Genomic DNA, 21157 nt, shown 5'->3' with positions numbered 1-21157 from the left:
GGGCGTTAATGGGAACAGAGAGGCTAGGGGCACGATCTAAACATTAGAACCAAAACTTGCTGTAGTGAAATTAGGAAACACAGTGGTTAGCACTGCTGCCGCACAGCGTCAGGGATCCGGGTTCAATTCCTGACTTGGGTCCAAAGATGTGCAGGTTAGGTGGATTGGCCACATTAAATAGACCCTTGGTGCCCCAAGATGTGTAGGTTAGGTAGATTAGCCATGGTAAATGAATGGAGTTAACAGGAATAGAATGGGAGTGGGCCTGGGTAAGATGCTCTTTTGGAGGGTTGGTGCAGATTCGATGGGCCAAGTGGCCTCCTTCTGCACTGTAGAGATTCTACAATTCCAAGGTCCTATGGTTCTACGTGCAATGAGAGGGTGATGGTAACTTGGAACCCTCCTCCACAAATGGCAACTGAATCAGTTGTTAATATTAAAATGGAGATTGATGGATTTCTGTCAATTAAATGTTTAAGATCTCTGGGGTAAAGCTGGGTATCTGGAGCTAGGTTGTAGACCTGCCATGCAATCACACAGAATGGCAGAATAGCCCCAATGGGCCGAATGGCCTTCTCCCATTCCTGTGTTCCTAAATGACAATGCACACTGTATTCAGACAATTCCTTCAGTGGCATATTAGACCAGTTCTATTGGATGTTGTACACACTTGTACTGTGGCAGCATGTGTCCCAGTTCATTGTAACACAGAACACAGGACACTAGCTTTTAACAGTCAGTTAGTTTAAATCCTGAAGTTATTAACATCTAGAAGCAAATATTAGCGGAAGCTTGACCCATTCATTTGAAATTCATCCAATCTGTCATTTTAATAGCTCGAACCTGTTTAAGTCGATCTGAGTCCTGAAATTCACCGACCGTGTGCTAGTATTGGCACGGCTCAGTTTAAGGGATTTAGTAGAAAGGTGTCAGGCTTTTCGCTGCTACAATCTCAGCAGTGTTGAGCCACTGGACAGATTTGAATTGTCCTCTGGCTGAATAATGTGTTTTAACATCACTTTCTCTCTGGTTACTGGTGTGACCTGGGCTTCGGTCTGTTGGTAACTTCTTGTCTGATACCCCTATTTAATTTGCTTCTTTGTAGAGGAGTGCGCTGAGGAATATTCTCCAATTTCCACTATTAACTGCCAGACCTTCAGTCACCTAAGCCTTAAGCTCTGAAAACCCTGCTTGGCCTCTCTCCCTCTCTCTTTTTAAGATGCTCCTTAAAACCTACATCAAAGAACAAAGAAAGTTACAGCGCAGGAATCCTGTGATTTGACTCTGTGTCTGATACCTCACAAGTGTTCCAGACTCTATATCCACATTAACCTGGAACATGTCTTGTAATGTGGATCTTATAAAGATAGGAGGCAGTGATACTTAGAAAGATTTTATTTTTTTGTAGGGCATCCCAAAGTGTTTCAAAGCCAATTAATAAATTTTCAAATGTCATCATCTGTTGTAATCCTAGATTCCCTACAGTGCAGAAGGAGACCATTCAGCCCATCTAGCCTGTACTGCCAACAATCCCACCCAGGCCCAATTCCCGCAGCGCCACCTATTCACCCTGCTACTCCCCCTGACACCAAGGGGCAACTTAGCAGGGCCAATCCACCTGACCCGCATATCTGTGAGGAGGAAACTGGAGCACCTGGAGGAAACCCACACAGACACAGGGAGAATGTGCAAACAGCACACAAACAATCACCTGAGGCTGGAATTGAACCTGGATCCCTGGCATTGTTGAGGCAGCAGTGCTAACCACTGCCACCCATGTAGCCAAATTTATGAAATGCAGACAAGACTTCGGATTAATTGAAGACATAGACATAGAAACTAGAAGCAGGGGTAGGCCATTTGGCCCTTCGAGCCTTCTCTGCCACTCATTTTGATCATGGCTGATCATTGAATTCAATATCCTGATTCCCTCCTTCCCCCACATATCCCTTGATCCCTTTAGCCCCAAGAGCTATATCTAATTTCTTCTTGAAATCACACGTTTTGGCTTCAGCTACATTCGGTGGTCGTGAATTCCGCACCAAAGAAATTTCTCCTCAGCTCAGTTCTGAAAGGTTTACCCCCTTATCCTCGAACTCTGATCCCTAATTCTGGATCCCCTCCACCATCGGGAACAAATGTTTCATGAAAAGATGTATCTCCAACAACGGAGCATTCCCTCAGTGCTGCACCAGATTATTCAGATTGTGTAGATCAGCGGTGCCCAACCTTTCATAGCACTTCTCTGTGCAGAAAATTTGAGACACACCTTCTCTGTCTTCCTCCCTTACTTACTTTGTATTTAAACTTTGTATTTAAAGTCCTCCTGTGCTCTCACCTGTTATATTTTTAACCTCTGTCTTGGCACAGTGGTTAGCACTGCTGCCTCACCGCGCCAGGGACCCAGGTTTGATTCCTTGCTTGGGTCACTGTGTGGAGGGTTATGGGGACAGGGCTTGCATGGGATTGTGTGGAGTCTGCATGTTCTCCCCATGTCTGCGTGAGTTTCCTCCAGTTTCCTCCCACAGTCCAAAGATATGCTGTTAGGTGCACTGACCCGAACAGGCACTGGAGTGTAGCAACTAGGGGAATTTCGCAGTAACTTCATTGCAGTGTTAATGTAAGCCTTACTTGTGACTAATAAATAAACTTGAACTTTCTCTCCCTGGGTTTTTGCACCTTGTTGGAGTTTTCCCTTTTTGTGCGGGCGTGTGGAGATTTGGGCGTGTGGAGCCTTCAGCTCCAAGTCCCGTTGGTCAATGGACATGGACCTGACCAATGTAAAAAATTTAAACCATGAATGTGCTGCTCTAACCAGCTAGTGTATGCTTGGGACACCCAAGATTCATCAGGTTTTGGAGATTCAGAGCACAGATCTCAAGGCAGCTCTGAAGAAAGTGGGCAGGTAAGTGGAGCGGAGTCCACAAAAAGATCAGCCATGATCTTATTGAATGGTGGAGCAGGCTCGAGGGGCCAGATGGCCAACTCCTGCTCCCAGGTCTTATGTCCTTATGACAAAGGTTAGTTTTAGTTCAATTACAGGGATAATTTTGAATATTTTTTTCACGGCACACATTGGGGGGGTCTTCACAGCACATCAGTGTGCCAGGACATACTAGTTGGGACCCACTAGTATAGAGTGAGATATGGTCTCCTGTCCTTAGATGGCTGAGTGTAACACTGTTGAATCAATCTATCATATGACCATGTAGAATGTGATATATTCTCTGTCATACCACCACCTCAAGGAAAATCAATAAACTTTAGAGTTAATTGTTTTAAGTGTTGAGTTGATGCTGGGGAGAAAATCTGAGGAGATGGATTTGGCTTTACAGCATCAATTAATTCCCAGCAGAGTATTGGTGGGGGCAGGGCAGGATTTCACTGTCTCCCTGTCGGAATCAGCAGGAATCTTCCTGGTTTTTTTCTCAGGTAGCCAGTGTACATGGTGTCTGGGAGGAATTCCACCTCTGTCTTACACCCCCCCCCCACCTCCTTCAGCCATTGTGGTCACCGTCAATTCACTGTCCACACAAAAAACTGGTTCAATAGCCCTCCGATAATCTGTGTGCCGGAGAATGGTCAAGGAAGCCAGCCCAATATCCTGAGATGATGTGGGAAGGAGAGAAGGACCTTTGTCCACCATATTAATTTAATATAGAATCATAGATTCCCTACAGTGCAGAAGAGGCTGTTCGGCCCATCGGGTCTGCACTGGCTCTCTGACAGAGTATCTTACCCAGGCCCTCTCCCCGCCCTATCCCTGTAACCCCACACATTTACCATGACTAATCCATATAAATTATGCATTTTGGGACACTGGGGGGTAATTTGGCATGTCAGCTACAACTCTCACCAACTTTTACAGATGCACCATAGAAAGCATTCTTTCTGGTTGTATCACAGCTTGGTATGGCAGCAGTGCTAACCACTGTGCCACCGTGCCGCCCCAGAGGATGTCCCTGCATCGGAGGCAGTACAGTCATTGCTCCGTGATGAGAGACTAAGTAAACTGACTCAATTGCCCAGAACCGCAAAAGACTACAAAGGGTCATGAACATAGCCCAGTCCACAACGCAAATCGACCTCCCATCCATTGACTCTGTCTACACTCGCCACTGCCTTGAAAAAGCAACCAGCGTAATTAAGGACCCTACACACCCCCGGACATTCTCACTTCCAACTTGTTCCATCGAGAAAAAGATACAAAAGTCTGAGGCCAGGTACCACCCGACAAGAACAGCTTCTTCCTGCTGCTGTCAGACTTTTGAATGGACCTACCTTGCACTAAGTTGATTTTTCTCTACACCCTAGCTATGACTGTAACACTACAGTCTGCACTGTCTCTTTTCCTTTTCTATGAATGGTATGCTCTGTATAGCATGCAAGAAACAATACTTTTCGCTGTATGATAATAATATGACAATAATAAATCAAATCAAATAAGCCCATAAGACATTGGAACAGAATTAGGCCACTCGGCCCATCGAGTCTGCTCCGCCATTCAATCACGGCTGATATTTTTCTCATCCCCATTCTCCTGCCTTTTCCCCATAACCCCTGATCCCCTTATTAATCAGGAACCTATCTATCTATGTCTTAAAGACAGTCAATGACCTGGCCTCTGCAGCAAAGAGTTCCACAGATTCTCTGGCTGAAGAAATTCCTCCTCATCTCTGTTTTAAAGAACCGTCCCTTTAGCCTGAGGTGTGGCCTCTGGTTCTAGTAATCAATTTAGCACAGCCAATCCCTCTAATCTGCGCATTTTTGGACTGTTGCCGGAAACCAGAGGAAACTCATGTAGACACAGGGAGAATGCGCAAACTCCACACAGACAGTGACCCAAGCTCGGAATCGAACCCGGGTCCCTGGCACTGTGAGGCAGCAGTGCTAACCACTGTGCCACCCATGCCGCCCTTAACATTTAAAATTATCAGGGGTAAAGGTTGTTGCTGAATGCAACAAGCCACGGGACTCCAAGAAGAATTACCAATTGTTTCTGAGGTTTGATAAGGCGTTATATGAATGCAAGTCTTGTATTGTGTTTTCTGTTGTCAGGCAGCTGCATTAAGGGTAATGATGGTGTAAGCATGATTAACTTTCACCTTGAATGACAATATCCTTCTCCTTTTGTGCAGGATGACTATATACGAAGCTGGGATCAGAAGCCCTTTGATGAAGGTGAGTCCTACGTACAGAAGGATCTTAGAATCCATATGGTGCAGATGGAGGCCATTTGGCCCATCGAGTCTGCGCTGACCACAATCCAACCCAGGCCCTATTCCTGTGACCCCGCATATGTACCCTGCTAATCCCTCTAACCCACACATCCAGGGACACTAACGGACAATTTGGCACGGCCAATGCACATCTTTGGAGTGTGGGAAGAAACTGGAGCACCTGGAGGAAGTCCACGCAGACACGGGGAGAACATGCACACTCCTCACAGACAGTGACCCAAGCTGGGAATCGAACCCAGGTCCTTGGAGTTGTGAGGTAGCAGTGCTGACCACTGTGCCACTGTACCACCCCAAAGGATGTCCCTGCATCGGAGGCAGTACAGCCATTGCTCCGTGATGAGAGACTAAGTAAACTGAGTCTACACACTGGAGGTTAGCAGAACGAGAGGCGACCTCATTGGAACAATCATGATTCTGAAGGGGTTTGACAGGGTACACATGGAGAAACTGGGAATATCGAACACGGGCACCATCCAGGATAAGGGCACAGTAAATTAGGACTGAGATGTGGACACAAAGACATGGGAACTTTTGAATGCTCCTACCCAGAGGGTTATGGGTGCCATCATTGACTATATTTAAGCTGGGATGGACAGATTGCTGGTCTCAGGGAGTTCTGGGATACAGAGAATGGATGGGGAAGTGGAATCGGGAGGTCAGCTATGATGGTACTGAGTGGTGGAGCAGGTCTGACCAGCCACGTGGTTTACTCCATCTGCTAGCTGTTGTGTTCTCATGTTCTGTAAATATTGAAGAACATTTTAGTGATCTTCGGGACCAAGGACACGCCAGAATTTCAAATTCACAGTCAAGCTCATTTCATAACAATTCAAACAATGACCTTCACTTCTGGGCCTGTACCTCTATTACAAACTGTGCTAATACTGTCTCTGTGTCTCTGTCTGTTTCTCTGACTCTCTCTTTCTCTCTGGCTCTCTCTCCCTCTGTCTCTCTCTCTCTCTCACTCCCCCTGTCTCTCTCTCCCACTGTCTCGCTCACTCCCTCTGCCTTTCTCTCTCTCTCTCACTCCCTTTACCTCTCTCACTCTCTCTCCCTCTGTCTCTCTCTCTCTCTCCCTTCCTCTGTCTCTGTCTCTCTCGCTCCCTCTGCCTTTTTCTCCCGTTGTTTTTCTCTCTCACTGTCTCTCTCTCTCTCCCTCTGCTTCGCTCTCCCTCTATCTCTGTCTCTCTCATTCTCCCCATGTCTCTCTCTCTCTGTCTGTGTGTCTCTGTCTGTCTGTCTGTCTGTCTCCCTCTCCCTGTCTCTGACATCTGTAAGGATTTTAAGTGAATTTAATTTGTGTTTCTTTCAATTAGTTAGGGAACATGACCCAATGTTGTGGAACTGTGCGTATGGATAGGATAGAGGTGGAGAGACTCTTCCCGCTCAAAAAAGACAGTAGGACTAGGGGGCACAGCCTCAAGATAAAGGGGGGGCGGTTTAGAACAGAGTTGAGGAGGAACTTCTTCACTCAGAAGGGTGATGAATCTCTGGAATTCTCTGCCCGTTGAAGTGGTGGAGGCTGCCTCGCTAAATATTTTTAAGACGCGGGTTGATGGGTTTTTGATAAGAGAGGGGATTAAGGGTTATGGGGAGAGGGCGGGAATGTGGAACTGAGCCACGACAGATCAGCCATGATCTTATTGAATGGCGGGGCAGGCTCGAAGGGCTAGATGGCCTACTCCTGCTCCTATTTCTTATGTTCTTATGTTCTTATACAAGACCAGTAAGGTGATAAGAGAGCAGCAAGTTGGATAAATATTCTGGAAAAGCAAAATGAGTTTGGTGTTGAATATTTAATATCAGACCTGCAAACTGTCCAGCTAAACCCATCCTACAAATATCTAGAGTATGAGGGAGTGCTGGATAGATCTTTCCAATTGCTTTGTCCCTGTTGAAGCTTTTCTCTACGTCTGGTTGATATTTTTGGATGGATTTGAATGCATCACATTTCCAAATGTACTGAGTAGCTGTTGGATTTATCTAATTTCTGAGAGGTTGCTAATGGATGTAGCGTGAGCTTTCCATAAAGCACCCCCCCCGTCCATTATCCTTAGAATCGATACAAATCGTATAGTTGGGGCAATTGGGTCAGTAACTTGCGTTTAGAAAGGGCCTATTAACAATCACAGGACATTTCCAAACCCTTTGTTTGCCAGTGAGTATTTTTGAAGTGTGGTCACTGTTACATCGAAAGACAGCAGCCAGTTCACACACAGCAAGATCCCACACACAGCAGCAAGGTAACTGACTGCTGGAGAGTGATACTGGTTGGAAGAAAGGTATTAGCCTAGGGACAGAATTCTGTAACCCGTGATGAGAAACAGACAGCGCAAGGCAATGAAATGTGATGACCTCGCAGATCTGAGCGGAATCGTCAGAGAATGTTTCATCTCGCCTTGGGCTGTTTTTGTTGGAGCAGAGAAGGCTGAGGGGGCGACCCGATCGAGGTGTAGAAGATTATGAGGGGCATGGACAGAACAGGTAAGGAGCAGCTGTTCCCCTTAGTTGAAGGGTCAGCCACGAGGGGACATGGGTTCAAGGTGAGGGGCAGGAGGTTTAGGGGGGATGTGAGGAAAGCGTTTTTATCCAGAAGGCCTGGAATGTGCTGCCTGGGAGGGTGGTGGAGGCAGGATGTCTCACATCCTTTCAAAAGTACCTGGATGAGCACTTGGCATGGCATAACATTCAGGGCTATGGGCCAAGTGCTGGCAAATGGGATTAGATGGGAGTTCAGGTGTTTCTCGTGTGTCGGTGCAGGCTCAATGGGCCAAAGGGCCTGTATAGAGGGAATACAGCGAAGGTTTACCAGGCTGATTCCTGGGGTGGCAGGTCTGTCATATGAGGAGAGACTAAATTGGTTAGGATTGTATTTACTGGAGTTTAGAAGAGTGAGAGGGGATCTCATAGAAACTTATAAAATTCTAACAGGGTTAGACAGGGTAGATTCAGAATGTTCCCAATGGTGGGGGGAGTCCAGAACTAGGGGGGTCATAGTTTGAGGATAAGGGGTAAACCTTTTAGAACTGAGGTGAGGAGAAATTTCTTCACCCAGAGGGTGGCGAATGTGTGGAATTCACTCCCACAGAAAGTAGTTGAGGCCAAAATGTTGTGTGATTGCAAGAAGAAATTAGATATCGCTCATGCAGCTAAAGGGATATGGGGGGGAAGGGGAGGAGATCAGGATACTGAATTTGATGATCAGCCATGATCAGAATAAATGGCAGAGCAGACTCGAAGGGCTGAATGGCCTCCAGTTTCCATGTTTCTACGTTCTGCACTGTATTATTCCATGATTTTATGATCTAAGGAGTGGTATGGTTAGTGGGTTTTCTTAGGGTCGCAATAATTCGATGAACATGAGGGGGGGGTTCAGTCTGAGTGGGGAGCTGGGGCAGGGAATAAAGAGATAACAAGGGTTAGAATTCATCGCGCACCTCTGGCTTCCCTCCCAGCCCTCTGCTTCCTGTCATGGCAGAGATTAACACAGAACAAACACAGCTGCCAGTGTGCAATGGATCAATGTCTCAGCTGGCTGCCGGACAGCATTGTGTAGCCTGGTGTTGCGGCTGCTTGTCCTTCCCAGTGATCGGGGAGATCAATGCGGGGAATGAATCAGCCCAGTCTCACAGCCAGGGACGAGAGGGCTGAGTGAGCGGAGGAGCCCTGTGAGAGAATAAACATGCGCTGTGGAGCAGCTAGAATAATCAGTGATATCTCTGCAGAAGAGGCAGATTACCCCAGAGGGACGGGACAGGGGGCGGTGGAGGGGTGGCGACTGGGGAGAATCAGGTGGGGATATGCTGCCCAAAAGGTGGGCCACATATGCAGGATCTTGACAGCAGTGTGGCACGCTGGCACAGTGGTTAGCACTGCCGCTTCACAGCTCCAGGGACTCAGGTCCAATTCCGGCCTCGAGTCACTGTCTGTGAGGAGTTTGCATGTTCTCCCCATGTCTGTGTGGGTTTCCTCCGGGTGCTCCGATTTCCTCCCACAGTCCAAAGATGTGTGGGTTAGGTGGATTGGCCATGCTAAATTGCCCCTTCGTGTCTGGGGGACTAGCTAGGGTAAATGGATGGGGTTCGGGGGATAGGGCCTGGATGGGATTGTGGTGGGTGCAGGCTCGATGGGCCAAGTGGCCTCCTTCTGCACTGGAGGGATTCTATTCTATAATGTTTTGAATCCAATCAAATATTCTGAAGAAGAGTCACACGGACTCGAAACGTTTACCCTGTTTCTCTCTCCACAGATGCTGCCAGACCTGCTGAGGTTTTCCAGCATTTTTCTGTTTTTTTATTTTAGATTTTTAATTCAGATTTCCAGCACCTGGCTTTTATCTTCACTGCTCTCGCTCTTTAGTGAGGCCCAGGCATTTTATATTCAACCCCCAGTTAAAGTCTGCTGAGCTTAAGCTTCAAAACCCAGCGAGGTCAGCGTAGAATAAGGATTGAATGTGTAACAGAAGGAGGTTCAGATAAAGCAAGAACTCCTGCAAGCTGCCTTTAACGTTGGGGTTTCACTTGATGATGTTATCCAGCTGAAGGGTTTCATGCAACTTAATGCGATCCCCTTTGGAGTAAAGCCATACGGTTACCATGGTTGGATTCATTGGATACCTCTACCAAAAAGCTGGCACTGACACAATGGGCTGAATGGCCTCCGCCTGTGCTGCATCATTCTATACAACACTGTGGCCATTCTTGTGCTCCAACTCGCTGCTCTGTGTTGTGGGACGTCTTATAAACAAGTTGAATTGATTTGATTTATGATTGTCACATGTATTGGAATACAGTGAAACGTTTTTTTTTGCACGCTATACAGGCAAAGCATACAGTTCATAGAGTACATAGGGGAGAAGGGAAGGAGAGGGTGCAGAATGTAGTGTTACAGTCAGAGATAGGGAGGACGATTCTCCCAAAAAAAACTCTTAAGTGTCAGATTCACGTAAAAACTGGAGTAAATCATGCTGGGTTTTTTTAGCAGGAGTTTCAAAATGAATCTCCCACATTCTGTGCACTGCAGAGTGCACTAGCGTGAAACACGGCAGAAATCAGAATGTGGGGCCTATTCCCACTGGGGAGGACGGCAGCACTGTGCTGAGTGGGCCATTGCGCGAGCGCTGATCTTACCTTGTATTAAACTGATCTTGTGCTACATTCCTGGGGGCGATCTCCTATCCCACTGTGCTGCTTTTATAGTGCAGCGGCTGGGAGGTTCAAGCGGAGGCTGTTTCGCAAGCTTCCCGTTGGGAGGCACGGCCTCTGTGAATCTCCGGCAGGAAGATCGCCCCCAGGATGTAGCAAAAGATCAATTTAATATAAGGCAAGTTCATTCGAAAGCCGCGGGGAAGAAGCTGTTCTTGAGTCGGTTGGTACACAACCTCAGACTTTTTTATCCTTTTCCCAATGGAAGAAGATGGAAGCGAGAATGTCCGGGGTGTGCAGGGTCCTTAATTATGCTGGCTGCTTTACGGAGGCTGCGGGAAGTGTAGACGGAGTCAGTGGCTGGGAGGCTGGTTTGTGTGATGGATTGGGCTACATTCACAACCCTTTGTAGTTTCTTGCAGTCTTGGTCAGAGCAGGATCCATACCAAGCTCTGATACAACCTGGAAGGATGCTTTCTATGGTGCATCTGTAAAATTTGGTGAGTGTCGTAGCAGACCTACCAAATTTCCTTAGCCTCCAGAGAAAGCAGAGGTGTTGGTGTACTTTCTTAATCATAGCTTTCTTAATTATATGGAGGGATCAGGACAGGTTGTTGGCGATCTGGACACCTAGAAATCTGAAGCTTTCGATTGTTTCCACTTCATTGCCGTTGACGTAGACAGGGGCACGTTCTCCACTACACTCCCTGCAGTCAATGGCCATCTCCTTTGCTTAAATGACATTGAGGGAGAGATTATCATCGTGCAATTAGCAAGCAGTGAGACTGCCCTCAGGGTCAACAGATAGGGGGCCCTCTCATCATGGGCTGAGAGGTTGGCCTGGGCAGTTTCAAACACCACCCCTCCCTACACTTCCAATGTTTGTAGATGAGATGATCTGGGAGATTGGATGCTGTCTAAACGTGAGTCCCTGACAGACTGCAAGCCTTTGAGAAATGGAATGACATGTTCACCTTTTGCCCTGTGTAGATATAGCAAGTTAGCAGTTCGATGTACGTGACCCAGATAGCAACTGATGTTGGAGAACTGTTAATCTTTTACCCGAGGTGTAGTTTGCAGTTGTGTGACTCATTGCAGTTAGACTCACGGCCAATAGCAGGCATGGATAATACACTGCCCTGGTGCTAGTATGCAGAGCATGTAAAGGAGATGTATGAGGCAAGTTTTTTTGCACAGAGGGTGGTCAGTGCCTGGACTCGCTGCCAGGGAAAGTAGTGGAAGCTGATAGTGTCTTGACAAATACATGAATAGGATGGGAACAGAGGGATATGGTCCCTGGCAGGGTAGGGGGTTTTAGTTCAACTAGGCAGCATGGTCGGTGCAAGCTTGGAGGGCCGAAGGGCCTGTTCCTGTGCTGTAATTTTCTTTGTTCTTTGTTAACTTGACACCAAGACACACGGGCTAGCTGTACCACCCTGTGATGAATGGGTAGGCAAGGTTTACCCTCCATCTGGTGAACATGTACAGCAGGTAACACTGAGATGTGAACCGTGGAAGCCCAACCAGTGGGGTTGATGTTTAGCATTTAGCAGCCTTCCTGTCTACTTGGAGTGCAGTGATTATTAATGGCCAGTTGAATCATAAACCTGGATGACTTGGCATGGAAGAAAATACTTCATCACTGTCGTACAGCCTGCCACCCTGTAAATTAATTGGCGAAATCTATCTGACAGCGACAGGTCAATATTTGTTGCTGCTAGATTCGATTATGTTAATTGGAATCCTTGGAAATAATTCCAGACAGTTTCAGCAATAAACGTGTATTTTTTTTATCGGATGCCTTACTTATTTACCAGTTCGCTATCCTTGTTTGTTTTGGTCTTTGGTTTTCTCTTTCATTTCCCAAGCGTTGTTGTCTCCTGACTGTGCCAGCGATGCCAGGCATCCTACACTATGAGGGGAATTTTCCCATCTCGCCTGCCATGGAAGCGAGTAGTGGGTCGCGGGGGGATTCGACCACGCAAAGGTCCGTTGACCTCAGGTGGGATTTTCCAGTTCTGGGGCGAGCAAGGCCGGAAAATCCCACCCTGTGTCATCCAGAGTGCCCAGTCCATGGCCAGCACTCTCACAATCTTCCAAGTTTGCACAGTCATGGAATCCATAGCGGTTTACAGCATGGAAGCAGACCCTTCGGCCCAACTTATCCATGCCGTCTTTTCTTTTAAATCCCTAAGCTAGTCCCAATTGTCCATATCCCTCTATCTTACCCATGTAACTCAAAATATTGCAGGAAAGTCCAGGAAAAGATTGAGGAATGGAATTTAACTGGTAAGAGCAGGATTGACCAAAGGGTTAAAGTTCAAACTAGTACATGGAAAATTTGGGTCTCAAATGTTGCAAAAGGTTCTTCACACAGAAAGTAACTGGCACTTGGAGTGGGTTCCTGATGGGGAACTGGATGGGAGAGCAATCATGTAGTGGGAATAAAATGAGGTGTTGCAACATGGAGGGAGTGTGGGTTCTTTCTGGATAAGTTGCTTTATAGTCTGGTCACCCTACTATAGGAAAGATATTATTAAACTAGAAAGAGTGCAGAGAAGGGACTTGGTGGTTTGAGTTATAAGGAGAGGCTGGATAGACTGGGACTTTTTACCCTGGAGCGCAGGAGACTTAGGGGTGATCTTATAGAGGTCTATAAAATAATGAGGGGCATAGACTGGGGGGAGGGGAGTGGTTGCAGAGAACTGCACTGTTCTTTTTCATAATTTCAGAAACAGAATCATGAATAGACCATTCAGCCCATCTAGCCTGTTCCACCATTCAACAAGAACATGGCTGATTCAATTGTGGCTCTAACTCCACTTTCCTGTCCCCTGCCCTCTTCCCCTATCCCCCATGTTGTCAGTCATCGATCTGTCTAACTCAGCTTATATACATATAACCCAGCCTCTACTGCTAGGAGAGAATTCAAAAAATGACCTATTCCCGCAAATAAATGAAATTCCTCCTCGGCTCCATCTTAAACGGGAGAATCCCTTATCTTCAATCTTGACTCCCTAGTTCTCTGTGAGAGGAAGCATTCTCTTGGCATCTACCCTGTCAGAATCTCAATGATCTCATTGATTGGTGGCAGAGACTTGATGGGCCGAATGTTCTTCTTCCCCTCCTACATCTCATGGTCTCAATATCTTTGGTTCTTCTAAGCTGAAAGGAGAAGAGGTTCAATCCTTACTTCACAAAGCATCCTCTTCATCCCAGGAATCAGCCTAGTGATCCTTCTCTGAACTGCTTCCAGTGCAGGTATATCCCAACACTATGTACAGTGCTTGGTGTGCTCTCGCAGTTGTAGATGGACCTCCCCTATCTTTATACTCCGTCTCTTCCAACAAAAGCCACTTTTGAATGGTGACTTGGAATCTTTGTTCAGACAACAGGCCAGACCTCAGTTTAACACCCATCTGAAAGCTAGTGCCTCTGACAACGCAACACTCCCTCGCTTCACTGAAGCATCGTTGGTTGATGTGATCAAATCTCAGGTTTTGGCATGGGGCGGCACGGTGGCACATGGTTAACACTGCTGCCTCACAGCGCCACGGACCCGGGTTCGATTCCAGCTTCGGGTCACTGTCTGTGTGGAGTTTGCGCATTCTCCCCGTGTCTGCGTGGGTTTCCTCCAGGTGCTCTGGTTTCCTCCCACAGTCTGAAAGACATGCTGGTTGGGGTGCATTGACCCAAACAGGCGCCGGAGTGTGGCAACTAGGGGAATTTCACAGCAACTTCATTGCAGTGTTAATGTAAGCCTTACTTAAGTGAGAGCACGATCTTGTGACCAGGGAAGGTGATCTTTATTTTTCTGAGTGTTGCTGTGCGCAGTGATATGAGTGGATGTGTGTCCATTAGGCACCATTAAACCTCTCAGCTGGGAAATATATTCCCAGTAACTCCTCCATTTAACTAGGATTTAATGATTATTTAATGAAGCCATTAAAGTTTAAGGACTCCTGTTTCTCACTGCCTTTCAGACAGCTCTTGCTTTCAGGCATTCAGTGGCAGAGGAGGATCAAGTTGCAAAAATCCAACACAGCTCCTCTGAACACCATGAGCTAATTTCCCCTTGATACCATGACCTGCCTTCCTCAGGATGTGGAGATGCCGGCGTTGGACTGGGGTGGGTGCAGTGAATAGTCTCACAACACCAGGTTAAAGTCCAACAGGTTTATTTGGTAGCACGAGCTTTCGGAGCACTGCCCCTTCGTCAGATGAGTGATGAAGGGATAGCGCTCTGAAAGTTTATGCTACCAGATAAACCCGTTGGACTTTAACCTGGTGTTGTGAGACTTCTTACTGTTCCTCAGGATGTCTCGTCACAGCAATTTCCATTTGTCTTTTTTTAAATTCATTCGTGGGACATGGGCGTCGCTCGCTGGCCAGCATTTATTGCCCATCCCTAGTTGCCCCTGAGAAGGTGGCGGTGAGCTGCCTTCTTGAATCCAGATGCTGTGGGTTGACCCACAATGCTGTTAGGGAGGGAATTCCAGGATTTTGGCCCAGTGACTGCGAAGGAATGGTTATATATTTCCAAGTCAGGATGGTGAGTGATTCAGAGGGGAACTTGCAGGTGGTGGTGTTCCCATTGTATCTGCTGCCCTTGTCCTTCTAGATGGAAGCAGTCATGGGTTTAGTGGTCTAGGGTGCCAAATCGAGTAAAAATCCCCAGGGTACCTCAAAGGAGCATTGCCAGACAAAAAGAATTGCCTTGCTCTGAAGGAGGGGTTACGAGAACAGGCGACTAAAAGCTTTGTCAAGGAGTCCGGATTTGTGGAATATCTTAAAGAAAGAGAGAGAGAAGTGGAGGATTTTAGGGAAGGAATTCCAGAGCTAAGGGCTGTGGCGACTGAAGGCAGGTCTCTCATTGGCAAGAGGGTGCTAGTGGAAGTTGTGCGAATGGCCAGAGTCGAAGGAATGCATGGACTTGGGGCCGGCACTGTAGCACAGTGGTTAGCACTGCTGCCTCACAGCGCCAGGGATGCGGGTTCGATTCCCGGCTTGGGTGACTGTGTGGAGTCTGCATGTTCTCCCCATGTCTGCGTGGGTTTCCTCTGGGTGCTTTGGTTTCCTCCCACAGTCCAAAGATGTGCGGGTTGGGTTGATTGGCCATACTAGACTTACCCTTAATGTCAGGGGGAGTAGTAGGATAAATGTGTGGGGATAGGGGAATAGGGCCTGTGTGGGATTGTGGTCGATACAGATTTGATGGACCAAATGGCCTCCTTCAGTACTATCGGGATTCTATGATTCTAAGATCATGACTGATCTGATTGTAACCTCAACCACATTCCCACCCACTCCCATTGACCTTTCACCCCACTCGTTAATCAAGAATCTATCTAACTCTGCCTTAATATTCAAAAACTCTCCTTCCGCTGTCTTTGGAGGAAGAACGTTCCAAAGACTCACAAATCTTCAGAGAAAAAGAAATTCTCCTCACCTCCGTTTTAAATGGGCAACAACTTATTTTTTAAACAGTAACCAATCAATACCAAGTGAGATCCAATAATCTGTGAGGTTATTGATTTACATACATTGAGACCACAACTTTGAGAGCACCCGGGGAAACCCACACAGACATGAGGAGAACACGCAAGCTCCGCACAGACCCAAGCCGGGATTCGAACCCGTGTCCCTGGCGCTGTGAGACAGCAGTGCTACTGTGCCACTGTGCCACCCACCAGCAGGTGGTAATCTCCTTGAGTGGTGTGAGGCGCGTGCTAAACATTCCTAACCAAGCTAGCCTGTCGCCATGCCAATGGACTCTTTGCCAACGCAATCATTGAATGCCTACTGCGACAATGGACGAATTGAGGCAAAGCGGGAGCTTAAAACATTCCAGAGAAAATCTGAAAAGGAATGCAGGAATATTCGGAAAACTGAAACTGTTCTTTGGCTGCTGTGTACGTGTTTTGCTGCATTATCTGATCATTTTGGGTGAGGCAGTGCGTCACCTGGCCAAACTGTTTCTTGAGATCCACCAACTCACATTCCTGCTCGGTTCCAGTTGGAAACAGCTCTGCAGTTCATTGGGAGGCCAGCTAAACCTCAGCAGAAATACAGTGCAGCAGAACATTGACTATCGTCCTGGCTGCAATGCTCAGTCTCACCCTACAGTGCAGTGCACAGCTCTCTAAATATGTGCAGCAACAATCACAGAACCTTCCGGAAGGAAGCCATTCAGGCCATTGAGACTGCACAGACTCAGCGTCCTATTCAGGCCTCCCCTCCCCCCATCTCCAATCCCCCATGCAATTCTCACGGCCAATCCGCCAAACCTGCACATCTTTGGAGCATTGGAGGAAACTGGACCACCCAGCTTACATTAACACTGCAATGAAGTTACTGTGAAAATCCCCTAGTCGCCACACTCCGGGTACACTGAGGGAGAATTTAGCACAGCCAATGCACCTATCCAGCACGTCTTTTGGACTGTGGAAGGAAACCAGGGCACCCGGAGGAAACCCACTCAGACATGGGGAGAATGTGCAAACTCCACACAGACAGTTACCCAAGCTGGGAATCGAACCCGGGTCCCTGGTTCTGTGAGGCAGCAGCGCTAACCACTGTGCTATCGTGACTCTCCTAGTGACCTCAGCATGTTTTCCTGTACTATCCGCGTGTTCCTCGATATCTAGAACAAGTAGAAACCTATCCATCTGTGTCTTGTCTAGCCTTGAAGGGAATGGATGAGAGGAGACGATTGTTTAGAGGTTAAGAAAGTTTTATATGTGGGGCAGAAAATGTAAATTCTTATTTGAAATTCAGACTGCAAGTCAAGGACAATGGGAAAATTGATAAATTTAAGGAGTTCCATAGTTTGGAGGCCCTAGAATAAAATGATTTTGAATTAGAGGGTGAACTTATCTGAGTGCAGTGGATGATGCACTTACAATATTATTGGTACCCTGAACCAATGAGGTACCAACTGATAAAGAGGCAAGGAAGGTTACGACCTCGAGATTAGCTGGGACTTTATTCTCTCGCTTGTAAATAACGGTTGTACGATTTCCCTCCTGCAGCGCTGGATCCCACCAAGGACCCCTGCCAAAAGGTGAAGTGCAGTCGACACAAAGTGTGTGTCTCGCAGGGCCAGCTGAGGGCTATGTGTATCAGCCGCAAGAAACTGCAGCATAGGTAAGACCCAGAGAGCAGCGCGCTCTCTCACACCAACACACTCACTTGCTGCAAGAAGCACTTGTGTAGACATGTTCCCTCTGACCCGCACTCCCTCAGACTGTGCCCATGAGGATGCACACAATTAGGATAATAGAATAGGGAACAAAGAACAGTAAAGCACAGGAACAGACCCTTTGGCCCACCAAGCCTGTGCCTCCACCTTCCTCCATCAGGAAAAGGATAGAAAAGTCTGAGCTCACGTACCAACCAACTCAAGAATAGCTTCTTCCCATCAGACTTTTGAATGGACTCACTTTGTACTAAGTTGATCTTTCTCTACACCCTAGCTATGACTGTAACACTACATTCTGCACTCTCTCCTTCTCTATGAATGGTATGTTTTGCCTGTATAGCATTCAAGAAATAATACTTTTCACTGTATGTTAATATATGTGACAATAATAAATCGAATCAAATCAAACACATGATGCCTTTCTAAAGTAAAGATCTACGCAGTCCGTATCCCTCTATTCCCTGGCCTATTCACGTATCTGAAAAGATGCCTCTTAAACATTGCTATTGAATCTGCTTCTACCACCTCCTCTGGTCACACGTTCCAGGCACTTACCGCTCTCTGTGTAAAAAACCTGCCTCTCACACCTCCTCTAAACTTCCCTCCTTTTACCTTAAGCCAACGTCCCCTAGTAATTGACATTTCTACACTGGGAAACAGATTCTATCCGTGCCCCTCATAATTTTATAAACTTCTATCAGGCCGTCCTTCAGTCAAGTCAAAACGAACAAAGTTTGTCCAATCTCACCTTGTAGCTAACACACCCCAAACCAGGCAACATCCTGGTCAACCTTTACCCTCTCCAAAGCCTCCACATCCTTCTGGTAGTGTAGGAACCAGAACTGTGTGCAGTATTCCAAATGTGGCCTAACTGAAGTTCTATACAGTTGCAACATAATATGAGACACAGGCACCTAAATAAAGACATGTACACCTCCCCCCACCTCCAACATCACTTGATCAGGGCATCTCTGTAGATAATGAAAGACATGGATGTGGAAAGTGAGTGTGGACTGAGAACTTGGGAATGGAGCTCAATGCTTGCAGTTTGTAGCCTGTACAATTTTCCAACCATGAAAAGGGCCAAAAGTGACTCGGAGAAAGAAAGGCCCCAACAGCAAAAAAAATTCAACCCCCTGCACCATATTTTTTATTCTTCGTGGGAGATGGACACCACAGGCTGACCAGCATTTATTATTGTCCATCCCTAATTGCCTGAGGGCAGTTGAGAGTCAACTACATTGCTATGTGGCTCTGGAGTCACCTGTAGACCAGACTGGGTAAGGACAGCAGATTTCCTTCTTGAGAGGACATTAAAAGCTTATTTATTAGTTATAAGTAGGCTTACATTAACACCGCAATGAAGTTACTGTGGAAATCCCCTAGTCGCCACACAACTCCTATCTGGATACACTGAGGGAAAATCTAGCATGGCCAATGTACCTAATCAGCACTTCTTTTAAACTGTGGGAGGAAACCCATGCAGACATGGGGAGAATGTGCAGACTCCACACAGACAATGACCCAAGCCAGGAATTGAACCTGGTAGTAGTGCTAACCACTGTGCCACCATGCCACTCCAGTGAACCAGATGGGTTTTTCTGACAATAGTTCCATGATCGACAATAGATTCTTCATTCCAGATTTTTAAAAAATTGAATTCAAATTCCACTATCTGCCCTGCCGGGATTTGAACCCGGGGGCCCCAGAGCGTTAGCTGAGTTTCTGGATTAATAGTCTAACAATAATACTACTGGGCCATCGCCTCCCCTATCAACCATCACATATCCATCATCCACTTGTACCTGACTTTCGAACCCAACTCCCAGTGGCAGAAGGGTTGTTCCGCATGGGTTCACAAATTAGACTGAAACAAGACAGGCCACTCGGTTTTGCCAAGCTGGTGTCCCCCATCAGGTCGAAGGAGATCCTTGCCCACTTGACTCTGTGTTGAATTCAACCCCAATGCGAGTGATTATATTCTGAGTTAACCTTGATATCAGGACGCGAGGATACTGTGAGCAGCAATATCTTAATTGACTAAATTGATGAAAGGTTTGTCACTTGAGTGATGACACAGCTTCTTGAGCTGAGCAGAACTTGTGTAAAAATGATCCCTGATAATGAAAGCGAATCCATTTTAAGGCCAGACTGTATCGATTGCTTTACATTATTAATGCACTGAGTGCCTCCTCTGGGACTATAAATGTCTTTGAGCATAGCAAATGTCTCGTTATGGTTGAAAATATGAGCAATATTGGGGATTTTCTTCCCTGTGCGCTTAGCTAACACACTGATCCCTTAAGGTAGCAGGACAGGAGGATAAAGTGGCTAAGAAGACACCTGGTATACTTGCCTTTATTAGCCGGGGCATAGAGCGTAAGAGTAGGGAGGTTATGCTGGAACTGAATAAAAGGTTGCTGAGGCCACAGATCTGGAGGATTTTGGTGCATTTCTGGAATCTACATTATAGGAGGGAATTGATGGTATTGGAAAGGTCACAGAGGAAATTTACCAGGATGTCGCCTGGGCTCGAGAGTTTTACTTATGAAGAGAGGATTGGATAGACTGGCATTGTTTTTCTTAGAGCAGAGGAGACTGAGGGGGGATGTCATTGCAATGTATAAAATTATGTGGGATATAGGTAAGAGTAGAGAGGAAGAAACCTTTTCCCCTTGATTTGATTTGATTTATTATTGTCACATGTATTACTACAGTGAAAAGTATTGTTTCTTGCGCACGACACAGACCAAGCATACTGTTCATAGAGAAGGAAAGGAGAGAGTGCAGAATGTAGTGTCACAGTCATAGATAGGATATAGAGAAAGATCAACTTAATGTGAGGTAGGTCCATTTATAAGTCTGATGGCAGTAGGGAAGAAGCTGTTCTTGAGTCTGTTGGTGCGTGACTTCAGACTTTTGTATCTTTTTCCTGAAGGAAGAAGGTGGAAGAGAGAATGTCCGGGGTCTGTGGGCTCCTTAATTATACTGGCTGCTTTGCCGAGGCACCAGGAAGTGTAGACAGAGTCAGTGAATGGGAGACTGGTGTGCGTGATGGATTGGGCTACATTCACAACCTTTTGTACTTCCTTGGGCAGAGCAGGAGCCCATACCAAATGTGATACAACCAGAAAGAATGCTTTCTCTGGTGCACCTGTGAAAGTTGGTCTTTAGTCTTGGTGGAGGAATCAATGACTAGGGGCCGTAGATTTCAAGTAGGGGCCTGGAGGTTTAGAGGAGATGTGAGGAAACACTTTTGCACCTGGAGGGTGTTGGGAATCTGGAATTCACTGGCTGAAATTTTACTGGCACGCCTGCCCCTGAATTGGGACGGGTGAGGCTCGGAGCTCACCGGCAGATGAGGCAGTAAAATTCCGGCAACTGCTTGAAAGGGTGGCAGAAGCAAAGACCCCCACAACATTTAAGAAGTATTTAAATACGCACATGTGATGCCAAGACAAGACTACAAGACTATGAGCCAAGCGCTACAAAATGAGATTAGAATAGTTAGGTGGTTGTTTGTGACGGGCTTAGATACGATGGGCCGAAGGGCCTTTTCTGTCTGTTGACCT

At 46.7% G+C, this 21157-nt stretch overlaps 1 protein-coding gene across 1 annotated transcript in view; it reads left to right on the top strand.

The window, feature by feature from the left end:
- LOC145360414 (testican-2-like) overlaps positions 1 to 21157 on the top strand; it is a 71040-nt gene that overhangs the window by 33185 nt on the left and 16698 nt on the right. The window contains exons 2-3 of the mRNA XM_080215613.1: positions 5139 to 5181; positions 17416 to 17530. Coding sequence (XP_080071739.1) covers positions 5139 to 5181; positions 17416 to 17530 — 158 coding nt within the window. The remainder of the gene's footprint in view (positions 1 to 5138; positions 5182 to 17415; positions 17531 to 21157) is intronic.

This window comes from Carcharhinus amblyrhynchos, chromosome 31 (genome assembly GCF_965287045.1).
Source record: "Carcharhinus amblyrhynchos chromosome 31, sCarAmb.v2.hapA, whole genome shotgun sequence".
Taxonomy (NCBI): Eukaryota; Metazoa; Chordata; class Chondrichthyes; order Carcharhiniformes; family Carcharhinidae; genus Carcharhinus; species Carcharhinus amblyrhynchos.
Note: the sequence above shows the minus strand (reverse complement) of the source record. Positions and strands in the feature narration are given on the sequence as shown.